This window comes from Triticum dicoccoides, chromosome 7B (assembly GCF_002162155.2).
Source record: "Triticum dicoccoides isolate Atlit2015 ecotype Zavitan chromosome 7B, WEW_v2.0, whole genome shotgun sequence".
Taxonomy (NCBI): Eukaryota; Viridiplantae; Streptophyta; class Magnoliopsida; order Poales; family Poaceae; genus Triticum; species Triticum dicoccoides.
In genome coordinates this window covers 384342698-384364112 of record NC_041393.1, presented here as the reverse complement: position 1 = coordinate 384364112, position 21415 = coordinate 384342698, and the positions used below count along the sequence as shown (strand labels likewise).

At 47.3% G+C, this 21415-nt stretch overlaps 2 protein-coding genes across 4 annotated transcripts; both read left to right on the top strand.

The window, feature by feature from the left end:
• Positions 1–2901: 2901 nt before the first annotated feature.
• LOC119340160 (factor of DNA methylation 1-like) lies at positions 2902–9850 on the top strand. Of its 3 annotated transcripts, XM_037612061.1 has the most exons (8): positions 2902–2997; positions 3417–3476; positions 7126–8018; positions 8130–8311; positions 8522–8611; positions 8714–8998; positions 9102–9311; positions 9415–9850. In XM_037612061.1, exons 2-8 carry the CDS (start codon positions 3472–3474, stop codon positions 9637–9639), a joined length of 1890 nt encoding a protein of 629 aa, XP_037467958.1. In that variant the 5' UTR covers positions 2902–2997; positions 3417–3471; the 3' UTR covers positions 9640–9850. The 3 variants fall into 3 exon arrangements, with proteins under 3 accessions (XP_037467958.1, XP_037467957.1, XP_037467959.1); XM_037612060.1 differs by lacking the exons at positions 2902–2997; positions 3417–3476 and adding an exon at positions 5939–6201; XM_037612062.1 differs by lacking the exons at positions 2902–2997; positions 3417–3476 and adding an exon at positions 6197–6319.
• Positions 9851–16138: 6288 nt separating this feature from the next.
• On the top strand, positions 16139–20690 carry LOC119335219 (pentatricopeptide repeat-containing protein At4g16835, mitochondrial-like). Its single transcript, XM_037607378.1, has 4 exons — positions 16139–18753; positions 19628–20006; positions 20243–20302; positions 20376–20690. The coding sequence occupies exon 1, from the start codon at positions 16329–16331 to the stop codon at positions 18147–18149; it is 1821 nt and encodes a 606-aa protein (XP_037463275.1). The 5' UTR covers positions 16139–16328; the 3' UTR covers positions 18150–18753; positions 19628–20006; positions 20243–20302; positions 20376–20690.
• The last annotated feature ends 725 nt before the right edge of the window (positions 20691–21415 follow it).

The following is a 21415-nucleotide window of genomic DNA, read 5'->3' as shown; positions in this document are numbered from 1 at the left end:
TTACGGTTAGGGTGTCAAATTGGTGAAGTGGTCGATGTCGATGATGACCTCGCGGCGATGATGAGTGGCGGTGTTCTTGATGTAGGTACCAAGATGATGTAGACCCGTCCCTAAGTAGCCGAAACACCTTAGGAAACGGTAAAAAACCGCAAACTCAAAATCTCAATGAAAATGTCAAATGGTGGTAGCGGAATGCGTTGGTGGTTCCGAAGTTAGCAATGCGGAAGTGGTGGTGATGTTTGATGATGAAGCGACCGTCCCTAAGTAGCCGAAACACCTTAGGAGACTCAAGTCACCACTCAAGCAACCACAAATGCTATATGGGACTAAAATGGGTTCGGTGGCGGAAAGCGATGGTGGTTTTGCGAATGATATGATGGATGGCCTATGCAAAAATGCCAAAATGCCAAATTTTTGATGGAGTCAAATGGTGTTGGAACCTATCTAGATGGATGGGGGATTTCAATAGCTACTCAACGAGCTAAAGAACGCGAAAATCGGACTCCGGGAGCAAAAGTTATGGCCAAAAATGTAAAGTGCACGCGGCTGATTCTGGGGGGTGCGGGCACCCGGGGTGGTCCGAGGCAAACAGACCGGGGGTGCGGGTGCCCGGGGTTTGGGGTGTGGGCACCCGGGGTGGTCAGCGGGGGTGGGCGGGGAGGTCCGGGTGCCCGGGGTTTGAGGTCCGGGTGCCCGGGGGTGTCGGATTTGGGCGGAAATTCGTGGAAAGATGCAAGAAATTGGTGGATTTCATGGAGGAAAAGGTGGAGATGGATGGGGGGAAGGCTAGATCCACTTGAAACCAAGCAAATCCATGGATCAAATCCAACAAAATCTCATCAAACCAACAAATCACAAAAAAATTTGGGGCTATTTTTGGTGGGGAATTTTCGAATTTGGGAAGGAACACAACAAAATTAGGCTAGAGAACAAGATGGGGGGCTCCAATTTCGTGAGAAACCATGCCTCATGATACCAAGATGTTGTAGGGTGGAACCCTAAGTGAAGATCTTTCGCGAATTGGAGGGGGAATCCCCAAGAACAAGATGAACACAAGAGGGAAAACAAGAGGAACACTCAAGAACAAGTCCAAATCACACATCCACTAGACCAACAAACACGCAAGATCCACAAGGTACATGAACAATCAAAGGGAAATAAGATACATGGTAGAGTTCATCCCAAATCCTATGAAGGAGATGAGGGCTTGATGATCCTATGATGGGGATCCTTCCCCAAGGAGGAGGTCTTGATGTTTGGTCACTCCAAGAGGAGGTCTTGATCTCCTAGTGGGGTGGATCCATGGAGCAAAGCTCACAAATGTCTATCAAATACTTTGCTATCCTCCAAATGAGCTAGGGGATGTCCCTATATAGCCTAGGGACGAGTTGGCAGAGGGGAGAGGGATACAAGGGCAAAAAGCCCAAAAGGCACGCAGGCCTCGGAGTGGTGCGGGCACCCGGGGGACCTAGGCCCGGGCACCCGGGGTCGGTGCAGGGGGCTGGGCGGCTTCGGCCGGGCACCCGGGGCCTCAAAACCCGGGCACCCGGGGGCGTACTGGGCCGGCGTGGGAGGTGGCCCGGGCACCCGGGGCCAAGGGGCCGGGCACCCGGGGTGCGGTGGCTGGCGGCTGGGGCAGGGGCCGGGCACCCGGGGCTGGGAGGCCAGGCACCCGGGGTGCGCCCAGGTGGAGGGGCTGGGCACCCGGGGTTGTGGGGGCTGGGCACCCGGGGTTGTGGGGGCTGGGCACCCGGTGTGTACAGGGGACTCCGGTTCTCCTCGTTCTTCTCCTCCATAGTTGCTTGTGTCTCCGTCCTTGCCTCTTCACGATCTTCTCCTTGATACCTACGAGTGCACAATGTATCCATTTGAGGTAGAACCCGACTCTCGTGTGAATCCGAATGAAACTCAAAGAGGAAAGAGTTCACCTCGGTTCCGATGTGGCGTGCGTGAGCTCTCGTCGTAGGTCCTCTCCATGCTTGCGGTGGCGGTGTGACATCCATGGGGATGGTCGAGGGATGTTCCGCATCAGACTTCTGGCTTGAAGAAGAAATGAGGGTGCAACGTCGAGCCTCCTCCGCAGATCAACAATGAGTGCGTCGAGAAGGCGCTAACCCAACTCAAGGGAGCAATTATGGAAGTTGGGTATCTTCTCAAATGTATTCTTGTGGTTCTTGTTTTCTTTGGCCTTACTTTACTAGTCAAAATGTAATGATGTATTGTCATGTACCAAAGATGAATGATAAAAAAAGTTTAAGAACTTGCAAAGAAATGTGCACAAGGACAAGATGCGGCCGCGCGCTGGACGCACGGCCACCGCATCCCAGAAACTGCCCGGACACGACCCCATTGGCCTACCCAAACGGACAGAATCCGGACAAAACGGACGTCCGTTTGGGGTCACGCGGTGGAGTTGTTTTTTTGAACTTCAGCGACTTTATTTAATTCATAATCATATCCTTTACAATAAGCGGAATCAGGAAATCAGAAGGCTTATCAAGCCACACCCTTGACTCCTGACCCAAGAAACTAAAACGAGCAATAGTATGCGCGCATTTGTTTAGATCACGCACACAATGATTTATTATCGCCTTACCGAAAGAACTCATCAACTTTCGACAATCGTCAGTAATTACCGCACTGTACCAGCCACAGCCCGCCACAGCCAGCCGGTAAAAAACACAAGCAAGCAATGGCCTGCCATTTTCGCAGTCTTTCTACCGTCTTGCAGCTGCACTCCCTGGCCAGGTTGGCCCAGCACCCTGCGCTATCTCGTAGACGGCAACGCCCGATCGGCCGCCGTCGGATGCGCCGCGTGCGGCCAGGATGGGGCTTTCCCCTGAGTGGTTGCACCGTGCTGCCTGCGCCGGGCCGAGAGCTCTGCCTATAAGAGGAAACCGTGGGCACCCGCACTCCCACCTTTAGACAGAGGAGGAGGAGAGGGTTTTTGGAGAGGAGACTCTTGCCATTCCTCCCCGCATCCGCTTCAATCAATCGGTAAGAGAAAAGAGAGAGGGTGGTGATTTTCTTGCTCGGCCTTCTTCCTCCTCTGCCTGCTCTTCTTTCTTTTCTCCTCTGATAATTTTACCAGTGATATGATATGATCTCTCGCTCGCTCTGCTTTTCTTTCTTGTGTTGTTTCTTTCCGCCTCTCTCTTTTCCCCTGGCTTCTAATCTCTCTTGCCGGTGCTAGTTTTTCCCCATGTTATTTGGGAGGGACGCTCGTCTCCGTATATGTTCCCGATCTAGCTCCTGTCTAGACCCCTGCTGGTTTACTGGCAGTTCCTCTCGTTCTCTGCCTACTTCTTCTTCTTGTTCGTGTTCGATTGGTGTCTTCCGCAACTTCCTTTACTTGCTTCGCCGCCCTCCTTGTCTTTGGCCTAATCTATCTGCCTCTTCTCGTTAATCTCTTGCAGGTGTTGATTAATCGGCGTCGGATCCGTCGATCTAGGAGATCCAGGCCACCAAGAGATGGGGTAATGCATCTTCTTTGCTCTACTTCTTTCCTTTTCTCTTCTGCCATGATATCATCGTCTTTGTGTCCCTGTCTCTCTGTGTGTCGTCCGAGTGACTGGTGGCTTAAGAGGATTCTTTTTTGAGAGATTTTTTTTCCGTTTTTTTTAGAGTATATTTCTCTTTCTGTTGTTGATCTACCTGTTTTTCTTAGAACAGTCGTGCTAGATTTACTTTCATTTTTGAGGGGTCAACAAACTGCTTTAAAAAACTGCTCTTCTGAAGCAAGATTAACTGGAGACTGGAAGGTTTGTGGGGAACCGAAACACGAGTGCGTTAGTTGAATGGGATGAAGTGAAGAGCGTAGGTTGTAGTACAAGGCGGCAGCCTAGTGGATTGTCCCGCTAATCCGTGAGTAGTAGTAATTGCTAGGGGCTAGCTACCTTGGTAGGTAGCCGAGAGATGGAGCGCCAGAATGGCAGACTCTGTTTCCTCCCTGTTCTTCATATATCACCAGGCCTAGACTGATGTTGCAGTTTGTAAATTATTAGTGCTCTGGTAGGATTAATAGCAGGAGTCGTAAATAGTGGAGTGCGTGCTCGCGTTTGGCAGAGGGTGGGTAGGAGGTGCCCGGCCGTTGGAATTCTTACGCCTGCTTTACTTTCCTTCTGCCAGCCACGGCCAGTGCCAAGGCCACACGTAATCCAGCTGACAGGCAGGCAGCCGGTCAAAAAACGCATCTGTCCACAAGCAAACAAGCAAGGCCTGCCATTTCCGCAGTGTCTCTGCTGGCCCACCACCACCCCGCTGCTATCACGTAGACGGCAACGCCCGATCCCTACCCGTCGGATGCGCCGCGTGCGGCCACGATGGGGCTTTGCCAGGAGTAGTTGCACCGTGCTGCCTGTGCGGGGCTGCGCGCTTTGCATATAAGAGGAAAGGAAAGACGTGGGAGGGGACTGCAGCGAGGCTCTTGCCATTCATCCCCGCTCCCCTCCTCGCCACTTTTCTCTCCCCACCTCCCCCATCTCCCTCGCTGAAGACACACCAAGAGAGAGAGAGAGACCGAGACCTTGCTGGTGATTTTCTTGGCCCTCTTCCTGCCCCTTTCTCCTTCATCTTTTTCATCTCTAATTAATATTTTGAGTGAAGTGCACTGTAGGTCCTTGAACTATTCCAGGGATGTCACGTAGGTCCTCAAACTATGAAAATCGTCATCTAGGTCCTCAAAGTACAGTAAGTGTGTCATTCAGGTCCAAAATCTCCCTGACAAGCTCTAACTGGCCAGCTGACACATAAACAGTAACCGTAACAGTACACGGCAAACAGTCCTGAATTCCTGTGCGTGATGAACAGTACATAACAAAGAATAAATATAAAAAATATAAAAAAACCGAGATCCTCTGTCATCGAAGAGACCCTGGCGTGTGAACAGTAAAAATATCGTTAATTCAAAAAAAGTTCGCGAACGATGAATTTGAAAAAATATTTGTGACTTTAATAAAATGTTCGCGAACGATGAATTTGGAAAAAAATATTCGTGACTTTAAAAAAATATTCGTGAGTTTAAAAAAAGTTCGCGAACGATGAATTTGGAAAAAATATTCACGACTTTAAAAAAATGTTCGCGAACGATGAATTTGGGAAAAATATTCGCGAGTTTAAAAAAAGTTTGTGAACGATGAATTTGGAAAAAATATTCATGACTTTAAAAAAATGTTCGCGAACGATGAATTTGGAAAAAATATTCGTGACTTTAATAAAATGTTCGCGAACGATGAATTCGGAAAAAATATTTGCGACTTTAATAAAAAGTTCACTAACATTTTTTAAAGTCAGGAATTTTTGTGGTTCACGAACATTTTTTTCCACACCCACGAACAATATTTGTGGTTCGCGAACATATTTTCAAATTTATTGTTTGTGAACTTTTTTTTCCCATATTCGCGAACATCTTTTTGAATTAATGAACATTTTTACTATTCACGCACCAGGGGTATCTTTGATGCCAAAGATTTTCAGATTTTTTTTGTTCAGATTTTTTATTTTTCGCACTGTTCACCATGCCAGCTGGCCATTTAGAGGGGGTTAGTGAGATTTTGGACCTGGATGACACACTTACTGTACTTCGAGGACCTAAATGACGATTTTCATAGTTCGAGGACCTACGTGACACCCCTGAAATAGTTTAAGGACCTACAGTGCACTTCACTCTAATATTTTTTTTTACCAATGGTATGATATGATCTGTGCTCGTTCTGCTCTTCTTTCTTTCCGCTTCCTTTTCCATGGATTCTTTTGGTTTTGGTTAATCTTTCTTGCTCGCCGCGCACAACTAGTACTAATTTTTGGGAGTATTTCTTTTGGGTTTTCTTTTGGTTTTGGTTAATCTTTCTTGCTCGCCGCGCACAACTAGTACTAATTTTTGGTAGTATTTCTTTTGGGTTTTCTTTTGGTTTTGGTTTTGGTTGATCTCTCTTGCTCGCAGCGTCCGCCGTCGATGCGGCGACGGCGGCCGCCCAATGCCGAACGTTCGCCCAGATCGACGCGGCGGACGCGACCGCAGCCCTGCCCGACCTCCTCCTCGCTCGCGCTGCCCGGCGCTCTCCCCCCTCACGCAAATCGCCACGGCGGCAGCCGCTTCGGCCTCCCATCCGTGGCTGCCGCTGCGCGCGCCCTCGATGAGCTCTGCCATGCCGTCGCAGACCGCCGGAAACTCCGCCGCCCTTCGCATCAACCTGCTCCATGGTCCGATCCTTCACCTCGCCATCCTTCTCCTCGCTAACAACAAGCCGGCCTGCTCCAAGGCTCGACCCTTCGCCTCTCCATCCTCTTCCTCACTAACAACGAGCCGATCTGCTCAAAGGTCCGCATCTTCCCCTCTACATCCCTTTCCTCACCAACGAGCAGCATGAGCAGCAGCAGCAGCCTGCTAAGACAGAAGAACCAAACGTGTATAAATGGGTGGGTGGGTGATGCAGTCCAGGCATTTGATCAAATGTGCAAAAAAGATCATGATCCATGGCTCTATTTCTCCACGATCGATTGCCTCCTTTCCTGAGATGCACGATACACGGTGTTCTTGGCAGCACCGTCGTGGTCTCGTTTCTTTTAGTTCTGCCTAATTTAGGTCTCTGCCTATTTGTTGGCAGCACCGCACGGTATTTCTTTTGGTTTTGGTTAATCTCTCTTGCTCGAGCACGAGTGTGTGAGGTGTTTGGGGTATTGCTTTAGAGGGTTTTGTGGCCGTTGAGAAGGAGGTGCGCTGGCGTTAATCTTTAGCCCGCATCTGCATGCTTAAGTCGTGTTCTCCTTAGTATGCGATTTGGTATGTGAATGTGCATGCGCTCCCTCAGTGTGTATGAGCAGCGTCGAATCAGGCTTACATCTCCAACACTGTTGCATATACGTGTGCATTTATTGATTTATAATAACATGCTTGGTGGGCACAAGAGGTGGTGTTTCTCTTGTTGCTATCAATTGGTGTTGGTTACATAACATTTGCTCCTCTTGTTGTTGTGAATTGGTTACATAACATCAGTGTGTTAACTGCTTAGTGTTTCTTGGCTAGTTAGTTGCTTGGCATAAACATCAGTATGTTTTTGTTCTATTGTCAGTCCACTGTCTTGCTGCTTGGTGCAATTTTTCTAGCTAATCATTCCTTATTTTCAGGTCTCGTATGGAGTGCAGTTCAGACGAGTCGTCAGAGCTAAGTGACACTGATATCGATGACTATGCTGACAAGGCGTACACGGACCTCAAGTCTGGCAAGCTTGTGGCGAGGTTCGGCGCAGACAGGTTTAGATGTCCGTTCTGCCCCGGGAAGAAGAAGCAGGACTACCGCTACAATGAGCTGCTTCAGCACGCAATTGGTGTGGGCGCATCCAACCGTGCTGCCAAAGTGAAGGCAAACCATCAGGCACTGGCCAGTCACCTCAAGACTGACCATGCCGATGCAGCAGGCTCGTTGCCGCCTCGACAGGCCGAGGCGCTGATCAACCCTCCAAAGCCAGTGCAGGACCAGGAGCTGTTTGTTTGGCCCTGGATGGGCATCCTTGCCAATGTTCCAGTAGAGCAAACACAGAGAGGTGGAGCCATTGTAATGCAACAGCTAGCCGGTTTCAAACCCATACGTTTCAATGCTGTGCATTCTCCTGACGGCGGGTACACTGGCTTTGCAATAGTCCGTTTCAACAAGGATTGGATCGGGTTCAAGGATGCCTTGGGATTCCACAACTACTACAAATCACATCATCTGGGTAAAACGGATTGGGAGGCAAATAAAAGTGACAAGTACATGTTTGCTTGGCTGGCAAAAGAGGAGGATTACAAAGCAGATGATCCAGTTGGCAAGTTCTTGTCAGAAAATGGTGATCTCAAGACAGTGGCTGAACTGCAACAAGAGATGTCCCGCAAGACTGACACTCTCATAACTAGTTTGACGAGCCAGATTAGTGCCAAGAGCAAGTACTTGATGGAACTTGAGTGCAAGTGTAATCAGATGGATCTCGCTCTCCAAAGGGCCATGGAAGACAACGACTCGCTGGACCAACGCTACAACGAAGGTATCCCCCACTCCCCAGAGTCTCATGCAATTGCTGTATGAATGGTACACTCGTTCGCATTGCGAATATGATCATGTCTACTGTATCATGTTTTGTTTGTTTTCTCTACAGAAATGCGAAAGATGCAGTCAACTGCCCGTGAACATTCGCTGAAAATTTTCCATGAGACTGATCAGCTGAGAAAGCAGTTGGATGAGAAAGAGAACGACATCAAAAGGAGATCAAAGCAACTAAGTGAAATAGTTGCTCAAACTGACATGGAAAGAAGAAAACTGGAGAATGAGAGGAAGAAGGTATGAAATTCACTCACATAACTGTTTACTATAAAATGCATCATTTATACCGGAATTCAGTGAATTGCTTTCTTGGTCTAAAATTTGACTCTGTTTACTATATACTGATATTGTTCTCGGAATACTAGCGTTTCGGCATGCTTGTGGTGATCTTTTTGTAGAAATATCTAGCTGGCTAGTTATCTTACTGCTGAACTAATTTCCCTTCAGAATGATGGTCAAAACGACTCCCTTAACATGGCAAGAATTGAGCAAGAAAAAGCCAATGAAGGTGTGCGGATTCTTGTTGAGAAACACAAGGTATGCGATCCTACCCTTCCAATTGTTAGTGTCATTCAAATGTCTTGAGAGTTTCCATTCCAGAATCTAGAATCTACCCTGACATGTCAAATTCATTTTCAGAAAGAGAAGGAAGCCGCTCTGAACAAAATCTTGCTGTTAGAGAAGCAGCTTGATGAGAAGCATCAGCTGGAGCTGGATATTCAACAGCTTAGAGGCAAGCTGGAGGTGGTGAAGCACATGGAGGGAGAGGGCGTCGATGTGAAGAAACGTACTGAAGAGCTGAACAAGGATCTACAGGATAGAATCGACGCAATGGAAGACCTGGAAGAGCTAAATCAAGCTCTGATTATCAAGGAAAGGATGACCAATGATGAACTGCAGGATGCAAAGAAAGAGCTTATTTCGGTAATGTTACATACACCCACGCATACACACTTGTCCTCCTTAACAGTTTTTATTTTGCGGGCAAAATTCTGTACACTAAAATCTTGAGCTTGTTGGTTTACAGGGCTTGGTGGATCTGTTGGGCCCTCGTAGCAACATTGGAATCAGGAGGATGGGTCAAGTGGATGAGAAGCCGTTTATTGAAGCTTGCAAGCCAAAGTATGGCGCGGAGGCGGATACAAAAGCTCTTGAATTTTGCTCCATGTGGCAAGACAATCTGAGGGATGCTAATTGGCACCCTTTTAAGATAGTGACCAAAGGTGAAAAGTCTGAGGTACGAACGATCAAATGAAGTGATTCTTATCTTGCTGCCTTCTTGTCTTAAACAGACACTTGTGACAAGTACATAATGCAATGATATGTGATGTGTCCCCCAGCAAATCATCGACGAAGGCGACGAGAAGCTGGTGGGGCTGAAGGAGGAGCTGGGCGAAGAGGTTTACAAGGCTGTGACCACTGCGCTGGTGGAGATGAACGAGTACAATGCCAGCGGCAGCTACGTGGTCTCGGAGCTGTGGAACAACAAAGAGAACAGGAAGGCTAGCATGGGGGAAGTGGTGGAGCATATCCTCAAGCAGTGGAAGGCGAAGCGTAAGAGGTGATCAACGTGTCGTACTCAGTACAAGCAGTGGTTTTCGTTTTGGGGGTTGGAGAAGACTTGACAAACTGTTTCCCTTTAATAATGTTGGTGAACTGCAAGACAAGTTATGTGTTGCTCAGTCAGTCTGAGAGCAGTGATGTATGGGAACCCCTTTTCTTCCGTTCGTAGTTGGCAGACAATGGTTGCAATGAATCGTTTTCTCTTCCTCGTGATTGGTTCTTTTTTCTGCAATGGATCGCTTTTATTGTCATTCTTGAGTGTGTTTTTTTGGCATCTGGCATGAACTCGACCAACTTAATTTTTTGCTGAGGAGCCCATGTGCTCTAAGTTCGAAGATGTGTGTGTCAATGTTTTTGTTTGTCCATGTAAGAACTCATTTGGCACATGTGGTTTTTGTATGGCCAATGCTCGCCGATTGACTAGTGCAACTTTTGGCTGGTCGCATCCCGAGCGTTCGTTGCGTTGTCCTTTGTCCTTCAACCGTCGGATTAGGGCTCATTCTTCATCCATTCCGTGGTTGTCTTTTCCCCAAATCATGCAACCGTGCGTAGGAGGGAAAGAGTGACAGTGAGCGCCGCTGACCGTCCCGACCCAGCCATGGACGTGAGGCCTCGTTGTTGATGATGTACTTGCAACCTCGCCATCACAACCTTGTTTGTAGCTCTTGCCTGTGGATGAGTCGTTGCTTCGACATTGCAGAACGAAGTAAATTGCAGAAAACCACCACTTTGAAGGCAAGTTTTGCGAAAACCACTACAATACATCTTTTTTGCAAAAAACACCGTGTCTACGGTAATCTTTTTGCAGAAAGCACTGATCGACAGATCGGACTCAGTTAAGCTTGTTTATGACAGGCGGGGCCCGTTTTTTGCGCACGTGGCACCGTCGGCCGTCCCGACAGCCGTTAGACGGCGTTTGACGGTGCCATCCCCCTCCATCCCCCATCTGTTCGTTTCTCCCCCTTTTCTCCTGCCGCCGCTGTCTCCCCTCCTCGCGTCTGCCTTCTTTCCCACTCTCCTGCCGCTCTCTCCCCTCCTCTCGTCGCGTAGGCAGATGGCTACTCCGGCGAAAGCAGCCGGTGTTGGCGGCGGCGGTCCTCCCGGCAGTGGCGCAGGCGACGCGGATCCCGACCCAGGCGGTGAGCTCTGCGGGAGCTCGAGCCCTAGCAAGGCGACGCGAGATGCGGAGGTGGAGTATTCGGTGGAATACGCGGCGGCTAGATCTTTCGCTGCGGCGGTGAAGGCGAATCCCAATGGAAGCCACCACATCGCCTCATCCTTCGGCGGTGTATAGTGAGATCCCCTTCCCTTACCCATTCTCCTGTGAACTTATTTGACCCGTTTCTAGGGCTAGGGTTAGTGTGTAGTGATATCCCCTTCCCCATCTCCATTGCCTATTGTTGGCCCTATGATTGTTATTGCGATGATTTCTTTCTGAAATTAACTCATTATGTATAAATTAGCTGTTCTGTGTGTCTTACTTAGTTGAAATAAGCTATGGTTTATAAGCAGTAGATCTTAATGAACCATGCTAGGGTTATTGCAGTTTTTTGCTTTGTACTACATTGGTTATTTAAGCAACCCAAAGCTATGTATTGATGTTGTCCTGCTTTTTCATAAGTGTTATAACTGAACACTTATACACCACTATATTTCTTTATAAATTTGCAGTCTGGATGATGAGGTTTGGGAATTGAGGATGCATTTTCATGACAGAGATAATCTTGAGAGAACTATGATGTTGTCAGACATCACATTTTACAATCTAGTTGCACTGATAGAGACTGAAGGATATGGGGTGAGGGATTACATGTACTATGTGAAGGATCCTGGCCTAGGGATAGAAGGAATGCAAGAAATAGAGGATGATGACATGCTGGAGGAAATTCTAGACCACATAGTACAGCAGAAGCAGAAGATTTTCAATGTGACAGTTGTTAGGGCCAGTTCCCCCAAACCTGCACATATAAATTGCAGTGCTAATGTTATTGAGCAACAGATCCCTCTGCAGGAAATTGGAGAGCCCCAACTGTATCAGGTAGATGAAGAAGGAGTGTTGTTCAATGCACATCCTAGTTCAGTTTCAAACACAGCAGCAGTAGTACCAGTAGAAGAACCAAGACCAATACAGTTTCAAACACAACAGAGCACAAACAATTCAGAGGAGCAACTGCAAATAGAAAAAGTCATGGAGGAGAGAAGGAGAAAGGAAATTGCAATGTTTAGGAAGAATGAGAAAGAAAAAGAGAAGGCCACTCCTTTGAAAAGGAAAGTTGCAGTTATGGACAATGAAGAGGATAGTGATGATGATAATCTGTCAGAATATGGGGATATCCTTGCTAGGCTTGAGGAAATGAAAAAACAGAGGGATGATCCATTACTGCGTTTTGAAGGGGACACAGATGTTGAGGATATGTGGTCTACAGATGAGGAGGAGGAACTGTATGATCCATCAGGTGAAGAAGAGGATGATGATGATCAAGAGGAGGAGGAATTGGAGGAATTGGAGGAAGTGGAGGAAGTGGTGCAAGGGGAGCAACACAATGAAGAGGAGCAAGAGAAGAACACAAAGACAGATAGTAGGGACATTGACCCTCCAGTCTTCAAAGAACACAAAGGCAGAGCACAAACTAAGAGAAGAAAGGGCAGACATGAGAAGCCGGCTCCAAAAGACACTTCAAGGATGGCCTCAATCACTTGTTCTAATTGCAGCAAAGTTGGCCATAGGTACACCAACTGCAATGTTGCTTTGAAGCCTGCACTAGCCATGAGAAAGAACAGGCATGAGGTACAAACAATGCAAAACATTCTAAATGAATTACTTGTGTTCTCTATGCATGTAACAAAAAGATTCTAAATGAATTACTTGTGTTCTTTTTGCAGCCAAGCACCTCTTCTTATCCACCTGATGCTGCTACTGCACCAGCACCAGCAAGAAGGGCTGCATCTACTGCCACTGCACCAGCACCAGCAAGAAGGGCTGCATCTACTGCCACTGCACCAGCACCACCAAGAAGGGCTGCATCTACTGCCACTGCACCAGCACCACCAAGAAGGATTGCATCTACTGCCACTTCACCATCACCAGCAAGAAGAACTCCATCTTCTGCCACTGCACCATCAACAAGATCTGCTACTGCTGCAAAGGGTAAGGCTACAACCACTAGGGCTTCAACTGCTGCAAAGGGTAAGGCTACATCCACTAGGGCTTCAACTGCTGCAAAGGGAGCAATGGCAGTTTTCTTGCCTCCAAGACCAAACAGTGGTTCCCAGAGAGTCAGAAAGCCAACCCAGAAGATCAAGGACTACCTGACTGCTTCTGGTGCAGCATGGGATTGATGTTGTGATCCAAAATATGCTTTATCATGTTGTGAGACACTGCTACTATTATGTTCTGGTACTGTAATGACCAACTTAGGTTCTGGTACTGTAATGATCAAGTGATGATCAACTTATGTAGTGCTACTCCAGTTATGATCCTTCTGTCAAACTATGGCATTCTAGTAGTGCTGTGATGATCAACTTATGTAGTGCTACTCCAGTTATGATCCTTCTGTCAAACTATGGCATTCTAGTAGTGCTGTGATGATCAACTTATATAGTGCTACTCTAGTTACTTGATGCATCGGGGGCGATAAAAAGCCAAATAAGCTTACTTGATGCCTCCGGGTCGACAAAAAGCCAAAAAAGCTTACTGGATGCCTCCGGGTCGATAAAAAGCCAAAAAAGCTTACTTGATGCCTTCGGGTCGATAAATAGCCAAAAAAGCCTACTTGATGCCTCCGGGTCGATAAAAAGCCAAAAAAACCTACTGGATGCCTCCGGGCCGATAAATAGCTAAAAAAGCATACTTGATGCCTCCTCATCGATAAATAGCCAAAAAACCTACTTGATGCCTTCGGGGTCGATAAAAAGCCAAAAAATCCTGCATGATGCCTCCTCATCGATAAAAAGCCAAAAAAGCCTACTTGATGCCTCCTCATCGATAAAAAGCCACAATCCACTAATTGACCCAACTTGATGCTCACAATCGTCATTTGAGCATAAACACACTTAAGATCAGATTCAACAACTGTAAAATACTTAAGATCACAATCATAAATTTGCAAGCATCTTACTAAAGATCACAATCAACATTACTTCAAATCCATACATAATCATAGTTGAAGATTACTACATTACATAACCATAGTTCAGAAGTACTCATAGTTCATACAATTTAAACTACCATCATTACAGCAAATGCCAAACCACACACTGCAAAAGGTCAGCAAATGCCAAATGATATTTCCCATTCTTCTCTTCCACAACCACCTGCTTATCCATTTATGATTGCCTTGCCCCCCTGCAGCTTCACATTGCTCTCTTCAACTGTCTTCTTCAGCTCATCAATGTGGTTCTGCAAGTTCTTCCTCTCTTCAACTGTCTTGTTCAGCTGATCAATGTGGTTCTGCAAGTTCTTCCTCTCTTCAGCTAGCTTGAGCTTCATGTTCCTAATGACATTTGCTTGAGCAGCTGCTAAGTTCTTAACCATGTCATACTTCTCCTGAAGCTTGTTGGTTTTAAGATCTTTCCTTTCTACCTCTGCCCTCCTTTCCTGAGCATCCAAAAGTCCATTCACATCTTCAACCAACTTATCATAGTTCTCCTGCAGCTTCTTCTTCTCTTGTGTCAGGTCATGAACAGCAAATGAATGCATAAGATTTTCCTCAGTCCTGTCTCTCCTACTTTTGTCATACATAAACCATAACTTGGTTAATGCATTCTCAAGGGTGATGGGCCAAGCTGGATCAATCCATTCAACTAATCCACAGTTTCCACCTTCCTGAACAAAATCAGAATTAACATAAACAAATTCATTAAAATGCTTCCAAGCAACACTATTTAATTAATATCCTCAAATTCAGAGCTTGAGCTTGCTAGCTGAAAAAAGGACTACTTTAACATGTCCTCATGCTACTTAAACAATGTTGTCCTGCTATAAAGTAAACAAAATCAATCAAATGACCTAACATGTCATACTAAACAAGTTGCATCCTCTGTCCTGCTCCAGTAACCCATGCATATTCTGTCTTAAATTATTAATAGCATGCTACACTAAACAAAGTGACCTAACTTAACAATGTAGCCAGACCAAGGGGAAAAGATGCTGCCAGAGTAAACAATTGTTTCTGATCCACTTTCCTAACTCAAAATATACCTTCTCAGCACAGCAAAGAAACCTCCTGCCAGTGTGGATTCCTTCAAAAGCAACACGCCTTTCTGCAGGCTTCTGATGTTCATTGCAGAGAACAAGCGACTCCGTTTCAAGTCCCTCGAAATCGGAGTCTTCAGTGGTAACAGGGATCTGTAGTGCATAGGAATACCAGGCATTTGATCCACATGTCAGCAAACAAGCTCATTCAAGAAATCCCTCAAATCACAAACCCTAACCCTAAAAATCTGAACTTACCTTAATTCTGCCGTCGTCAGAACCTGAGCTGACATACTCCACGGTGTGCTCGCTGCTATCGGACTCATCGCTCCAGGACACCATGGCGGCGCGTCGCGGGCGCGGCGACGCGGCGGCGGGTGCGGCGAGCAAAGCAGAGGAGCAAGACAGAGGAGGAGTAAGCGAAAGGGCAGAGAGAGTGGGGAGTGTGGAGTGGGGGCAGCACCGACAGGTCTTTTGACCGGTCCATCAAACAGAGGCATACGGTGCCGTCAAACGCCGTCTAACGGCTGTCGGGACGGCCGACGGTGCCACGTGCGCAAAAAACGGGCCCCGCCTGTCATAAATAAGCTTAACTGAGCCCGATCCGCCGATCAGTGCTTTCTGCAAAAAGATTACGGAAGACACGGTGTTTTTTGCAAAAGAAATGTATTGTAGTGGTTTTCGCAACACTTGTCTTCAAAGTGGTGGTTTTCTGCAATTTACTCTTGCAGAACGTATCATCGGCCGGTGGTGGTTGCAGCTTGCTGCCCCATGGTTGCAACATCGTGAGCGCTGCCCCGCCATCAACGCTCGGCGCACGGGTGCACCGTCTGCTGCCCTCACCCTGGTCTTCCGGGTTACCGCTTCACCCCATGAGCATCACAGCAAAACAAACCGTCCATTGTAGCTTTTATAGGTGCCGGTTGCTGCCATCGCGGTGCCACCCTGTCGTCGTCGCAGCATCGCTTCCGTTGGCTAAAAAACAAAATCCGCCGGTTCCAGCTTCATCGGCAACGGCTCCAGCATCCCCATCACCGATTGCAGCTCCTTTCACCCCTGTCGTCGTAGCAAATCGCATCGCCGGTTGAAACTTTTCTGACGCATCTTGCCCCAGCAAGCCGCTTGTCGCAACAAATCGCGCTATCATTTGAAGCTTTTCTGCCACCAGTTACGGCTATTGACGATGCCAGTGGCGTGTTCCAGCCCCCCATGCCCGTTTTCTCTAGCACCGTGAGCTGTGTAAAGGAGAGCAGCCTGAGCGAGTGGTCGACGCCCGATTAAAATCATTATCTTTTTTTTATTCCCATTACACCAACCATATCATCATCCTCGCATGTGAGAACATTTGCTTGATTTTTGAGTAAATTTCACCAAAAGCAAAGAACACCGTTTTTGTTCAACAAAAGTGAAGGCAAGACAGCAAAGAGGGTGTGCAGCAAAGAGGGTGTGGAAAGCGCCCACCTCCCACTCTACTCGCGTTCCCATGGTGCAACACAGATGATCGGGCGCCGACTTCGTCTCGGTGTCGGTGCCCGCTACCTCACCACGGCAGCCGTCCGGCGTGGGGACCTCGCCGGCGCCGCGGAGACCTTCGCGTCCACGCCCCGCAAGACCACAGCCGACTACAACCGCCTCCTCGCGGGCTACGCAAGGGCGCCCGGCGGCCGCCTCGCGGACGCGCGCCACCTGTTCGACCGAATCCCGCACCCCGACGTCGTCTCCTACAACACGCTCCTCTCCTGCCACTTCGCCGCCGGCGACGTCCGCGGCGCCCGGGAGCTCTTCTCCGCGATGACGGACAGGGACGTCGCGTCCTGGAACACCATGGTATCCGGGCTGTCCAGGAACGGGGCCGTGGGGGAGGCCAGGGCCTTGTTCCTGGCTATGCCTGCGAGGAACTCCGTCTCCTGGAACGCCATGGTTTCCGGGTTTGCCTTCGCTGGAGACATGGGCATGGCCGAGGAGTGCTTTAGGGACGCGCCCGACAAGGAGGACGCCGTTCTTTGGACAGCCATGGTGTCAGGGTACATGGATGCCGGGGACGTGGACAAGGCAACGGAGTTGTTCCAGGAAATGCCGGTGAGGAACTTGGTTTCATGGAACGCCATGGTTGCTGGCTATGTAAAAAATTCACGCGCGGATGATGCTTTGAGGGTGTTCAAGACGATAGTCAGGGATGTCGATGTTCGGCCAAACGAGTCGACATTAAGTAGTGTGCTCCTTGGATGCAGCAACCTGTCTGCCCTGGGATTTGGGAGGCAGATACATCAGTGGTGTATCAAGCTGCCGCTGAGTTGGAGAATAACTGTTGGCACGTCGCTCGTGAGCATGTACTGCAAGTGCGGCGACTTGGACGGCGCGTGCAAGCTGTTCAGTGAGATGCGTACAAGGGATGCGGTTGCATGGAATGCAATGATTTCAGGCTATGCACAGCATGGCCACGGGCAGGAAGCTATCAACTTGTTTGAAAAGATGAAGGCTCAACGTGTTAAGCCTAACTGGATTACTTTTGTGGCAGTATTGACAGCTTGTATCCACACTGGATTTTGTGATTTTGGAATACAGTGTTTTGAGACAATGCAGGAAATGTACGGAGTCGAGCCCCGGGCTGATCATTACTCTTGCATGGTGGATCTTCTGTGCCGAGCCGGTTTGCTTGAAAGAGCTGTGTGCTTGATTCGCTCTATGCCTTTTGAGCCACATCCTTCTGCCTATGGCACTCTATTGGCTGCTTGCAGAGTTTATAAGAACCTGGAGTTTGCTGAGTTTGCTGCTGGAAAGCTGATCCAACAGAACCCACACAGCGCAGGCACATATGTACAGTTGGCAAATATTTATGCTGTAGCGAATCAGTGGGCCGACGTCTCCAGAGTAAGGAGGTGGATGAAGGATAATGCAGTTGTCAAAACACCTGGGTATAGCTGGGTTGAGATAAAGGGCGTGATTCATGAGTTCAGATCAAATGACAGATTGCATCCTCAGCTTCGTTTGATTCATGAAAGATTGGACCGGTTGGAGGAGCGGATGAAGGCAATGGGTTATGTTCCAGATCTTGATTTTGTACTGCATGATGTAGACGAGAGTCTTAAGGTGCAGATGCTAATGAGGCACAGTGAGAAGCTCGCTATTGCTTTTGGCCTCATTAGTACTGCACCTGGGTTAACCTTGAGGATATTCAAGAATCTCAGGGTCTGTGGAGATTGCCATAATGCTGCGAAGCTCATCTCCAAGATCGAGGATCGAGAAATCATCTTGAGGGATACAACACGTTTCCATCACTTTAAAGGTGGGCATTGTTCATGTGGGGATTACTGGTGAAGAAAGCCAGTAACAAGGTATGATGTATACAGGCAAGTTTGATAGGGATGCACCAGTAGTTGATCCTTAACAAGAGCAAGACATGTGATGTATTGGATCTGCGAAGTAGTCAACATTCTAACATGTGAGAAATTACCATAGTGATTTCTTAGTGTTGTTGCTTGGACAACATGTTGTGCCCTGTGAGGTTAGGCAAAGCCTAATAACCTATTGTGGCACTTGACAGACACATTGTTGATTGATGTGGCATGAGTGCAAAATCAAGAAGCAAGGTGTATGGAAGGACTGACGAAGCGCATTTGATTTATAATTCACATCTACGTATCAGGTAGTTGGAGATGTGTATGCTCCAATTCTCAGCACTATTCGTACTGCTCCAGTAGTTGATTCGTGAGTTCAGATCAACTGACAGTTTGCACTTGTCAGCCTCGTTTGATTCATGAAAGATTGGACCAGTTAGAGGAGCACATGAAGGCAATGGTTTATGTTGTAGATCTTGATTTTGCACTGCATGATGTAGATGGATGAGAGAGTCTTAAAACGCAGATGCTGGCACTGGCGAATCCAGGAAGAAAATGGAGGGTGAGCTCAAAGTTAACACCGGGTAAACTTAACACTTTGTTGAAGAAAAATAGCCATTATCATAATCATTTAGTGCAAATAAGCTCAAACTTTCCAATATTATTACCGGAAACATGTACTCGCTCCATCCGGAATTACTTGTCGCAGAAATGGATGTGTCTAGATGTATTTTAGTTGTAGATACATCCATTTTTATTCATTATATCTCAATCCTACTTTCCAAAGAAGCTCAAAGTTTCCTAGATTAGTACTGGTCACATGTACTCCCTCCATCCCAAAATAAGTGATTCAACTTTGTATACAAAGTTGAGTCACTTATTTTGGGACGGAGGGTGTAGTATTTATTGGATTGTTTTTCAGATTTTTTTCTAAAAAGTCAAAATTTGAACCAAAACTTTGGCATTGCCAATATAGACAACCAATAGAGATCGAACCGGTGAACGCGATAAGAAACTGGTGGCTTTTTTTTAGGGCTCCCAAAAACTTTATTAAATTGTGGAACTAATATTCATACAAATGCCATCAGGTGCCAAACCAGGCCATGACGGCCAGGTAGTAACGAAATAGAAGAATGAGCTAAACATGAGCTTCTCTATTATAATTCCTACTTCCATGTATGAAGTTGATTGCCACAAATTGGTCAGCTGTCTCCTTCACCTCCCTGATAATTATCTGAACATACTGACCAAAGCCGGGGGACTGTATGTTTTTAATCACCAAAAGACAGTCCACCTGAACCTAAGTGATTAGTTGGTGGCTTGCTGCCTCGTTACGTGCTGGACGGGATAGGAGGGGAGGGCTGCAGCCCTCTTGCTGACTAGTAGTAAAATGAAAATTTCTGATTTTCTTGTTTGTATATCCTTATTCTATTTTTTAATTAAATTTCTACTTTGTAGCTGCCGCACAACTTATTTATGTGGGCAGGCTTGAGCCCATCCAAGCCTGGTCCTCAGATTCAGGTTAACCTTGAGGATTTTTAAGATTACGAGGGTTTGTGAAGATTGCCATGCCGGGTCCAGTTATAGCATCGTCACGAGCTCAGGCTGCAAGAGTGCATCGCCACGATGCCAAGCTTTGTGACCACGATGTGCGCCGCCAACCTCGCCGAATCATCCTTCTACCATCAGGAACAACTGAAGCCAAGGCACGACCCACCAGCGGAACCGGCGACCTCAAGGCACACCACTTCCATCTGCAGCCACTACGAGGCCCACCGCCACCAGATCGGACACCCCCAAGGCATGTTCAGACTCCAGAGACGAAGTCAATCCAAAGGTATTCCACCTCTATTCACGCTCCCCGTAGTCTTTCCCCTCTACTTCTTCATGCGCCTTCTCTCAGTGCACTACACCTCAGAAACTATGTTTAGAGTTTGTCTTGAGGTGATCTCTGTTCGTCCATGTATCTCTCGTATTTTTCTCTTCTTTACCTTTGTTCGTTTTGTACATTGGGTATAAGGATTTATGGGATGGGAGACTAAATACCTAATCTGTTGAGTTGTTAATTGTTAGTGCCCAACGATTGCTGGTTCAGATAAGAAGCATTGGGAGGATAAGCATTACATACTGCAGGTTCGCTTCAGGCCTGAAACAATGAACTAAATACCATTTTGAATTTGCATAACAATCTTGCTGCATGTGACAGGCTTGGGGGCGGGCTATGCAAATAACCTGGACATGTTTTTCTCCTCGCTTGAGCTTTTATGCCACCACTATTCCGATCTGCTCGGTGTAATCGTGGTGTCATTAGTGTTCATCCAAATTACACAATGAAATAGAATCAGATGTTGGTAGATGTCTTGTACCGATGCAACAATTATACTGCTATATGTTCTACCTACAGAAGTCAAATTTGGCGGAGTTAATTCTTAGAAACCTCATCTTATTATCATGGGCACATATTAATCGAACAATGATGTTCAAACAATAAAAATAACAATTAATAGCTATTTCTTGACCAGGTGGTATACACAATATCCAGATATTTTCCCTTGCCATCACATTGTACATTTCCGTACACTTTTGTACATAATCAAGCTAAAGTAGTATGGAACAAAGTGGAGTGAGTGTGCCAAGGAGTGGTGAAGCTGAACAAAGTGGAGTGAGTGTGCAACAAGCACTCCAGGTGCTCTTCCAACTGAGATGGCGCCGCTCATTTGGAAGCTTTCGCAGAAAAGTACTCCCTCCGTTCCAAAATAGATGACTCAACTTCGTACTTACTTTAATACAAAATTGGGTCATCTATTTTAGAGCGGAGGGAGTAACATTTAGGAGCTGCAGAATGGGAGATGGATGGATGATGGGTTGCTTCGCATGAACACGGAAGACGAGATCCATCAGTTCCTGGGGCTATGGGAGTAGCTTCAAAATGCAAGACTCTGAGGACGCCTTCTCCTGGAAGCTGACAAGCAATGGAGTTTACTCTGACAAGGCTGCTTACGACGCCCAGTTCGTAGGCTGAATTAAGCAATCGGAACTGAGCTGCGCGTGGAGGAAAAGATCAAGTTTTTCATTTGGCTTCTGCTCCAAAACATAAACTGGACTACGGATAGGCTAGCCAGCACCGGAATCCGCAGTCCACTTGATGCTTCACTCCTCCTGAGCCGGCACGAAGACACTGTTTTGGAAGGATAGATGGATTGGTGGGGCCAGAGTGCAGGAGGTGGCGCTGCTTCTAGTGGCGAG

Excerpts from the sequence above, each read along its gene's own strand:
- LOC119340160 (XM_037612060.1), top strand. The coding sequence starts at position 5,954 with ATGCGGCGACGGCGGCCGCCCAATGCCGAACGTTCGCCCAGATCGACG. Across the intron at positions 8,019-8,129 it reads GGACCAACGCTACAACGAAG|AAATGCGAAAGATGCAGTCA; the intron begins GTATCCCCCACT and ends TTTTCTCTACAG. Across the intron at positions 8,999-9,101 it reads CAAAGAAAGAGCTTATTTCG|GGCTTGGTGGATCTGTTGGG; the intron begins GTAATGTTACAT and ends GTTGGTTTACAG.
- LOC119335219 (XM_037607378.1), top strand. The coding sequence starts at position 16,329 with ATGATCGGGCGCCGACTTCGTCTCGGTGTCGGTGCCCGCTACCTCACC.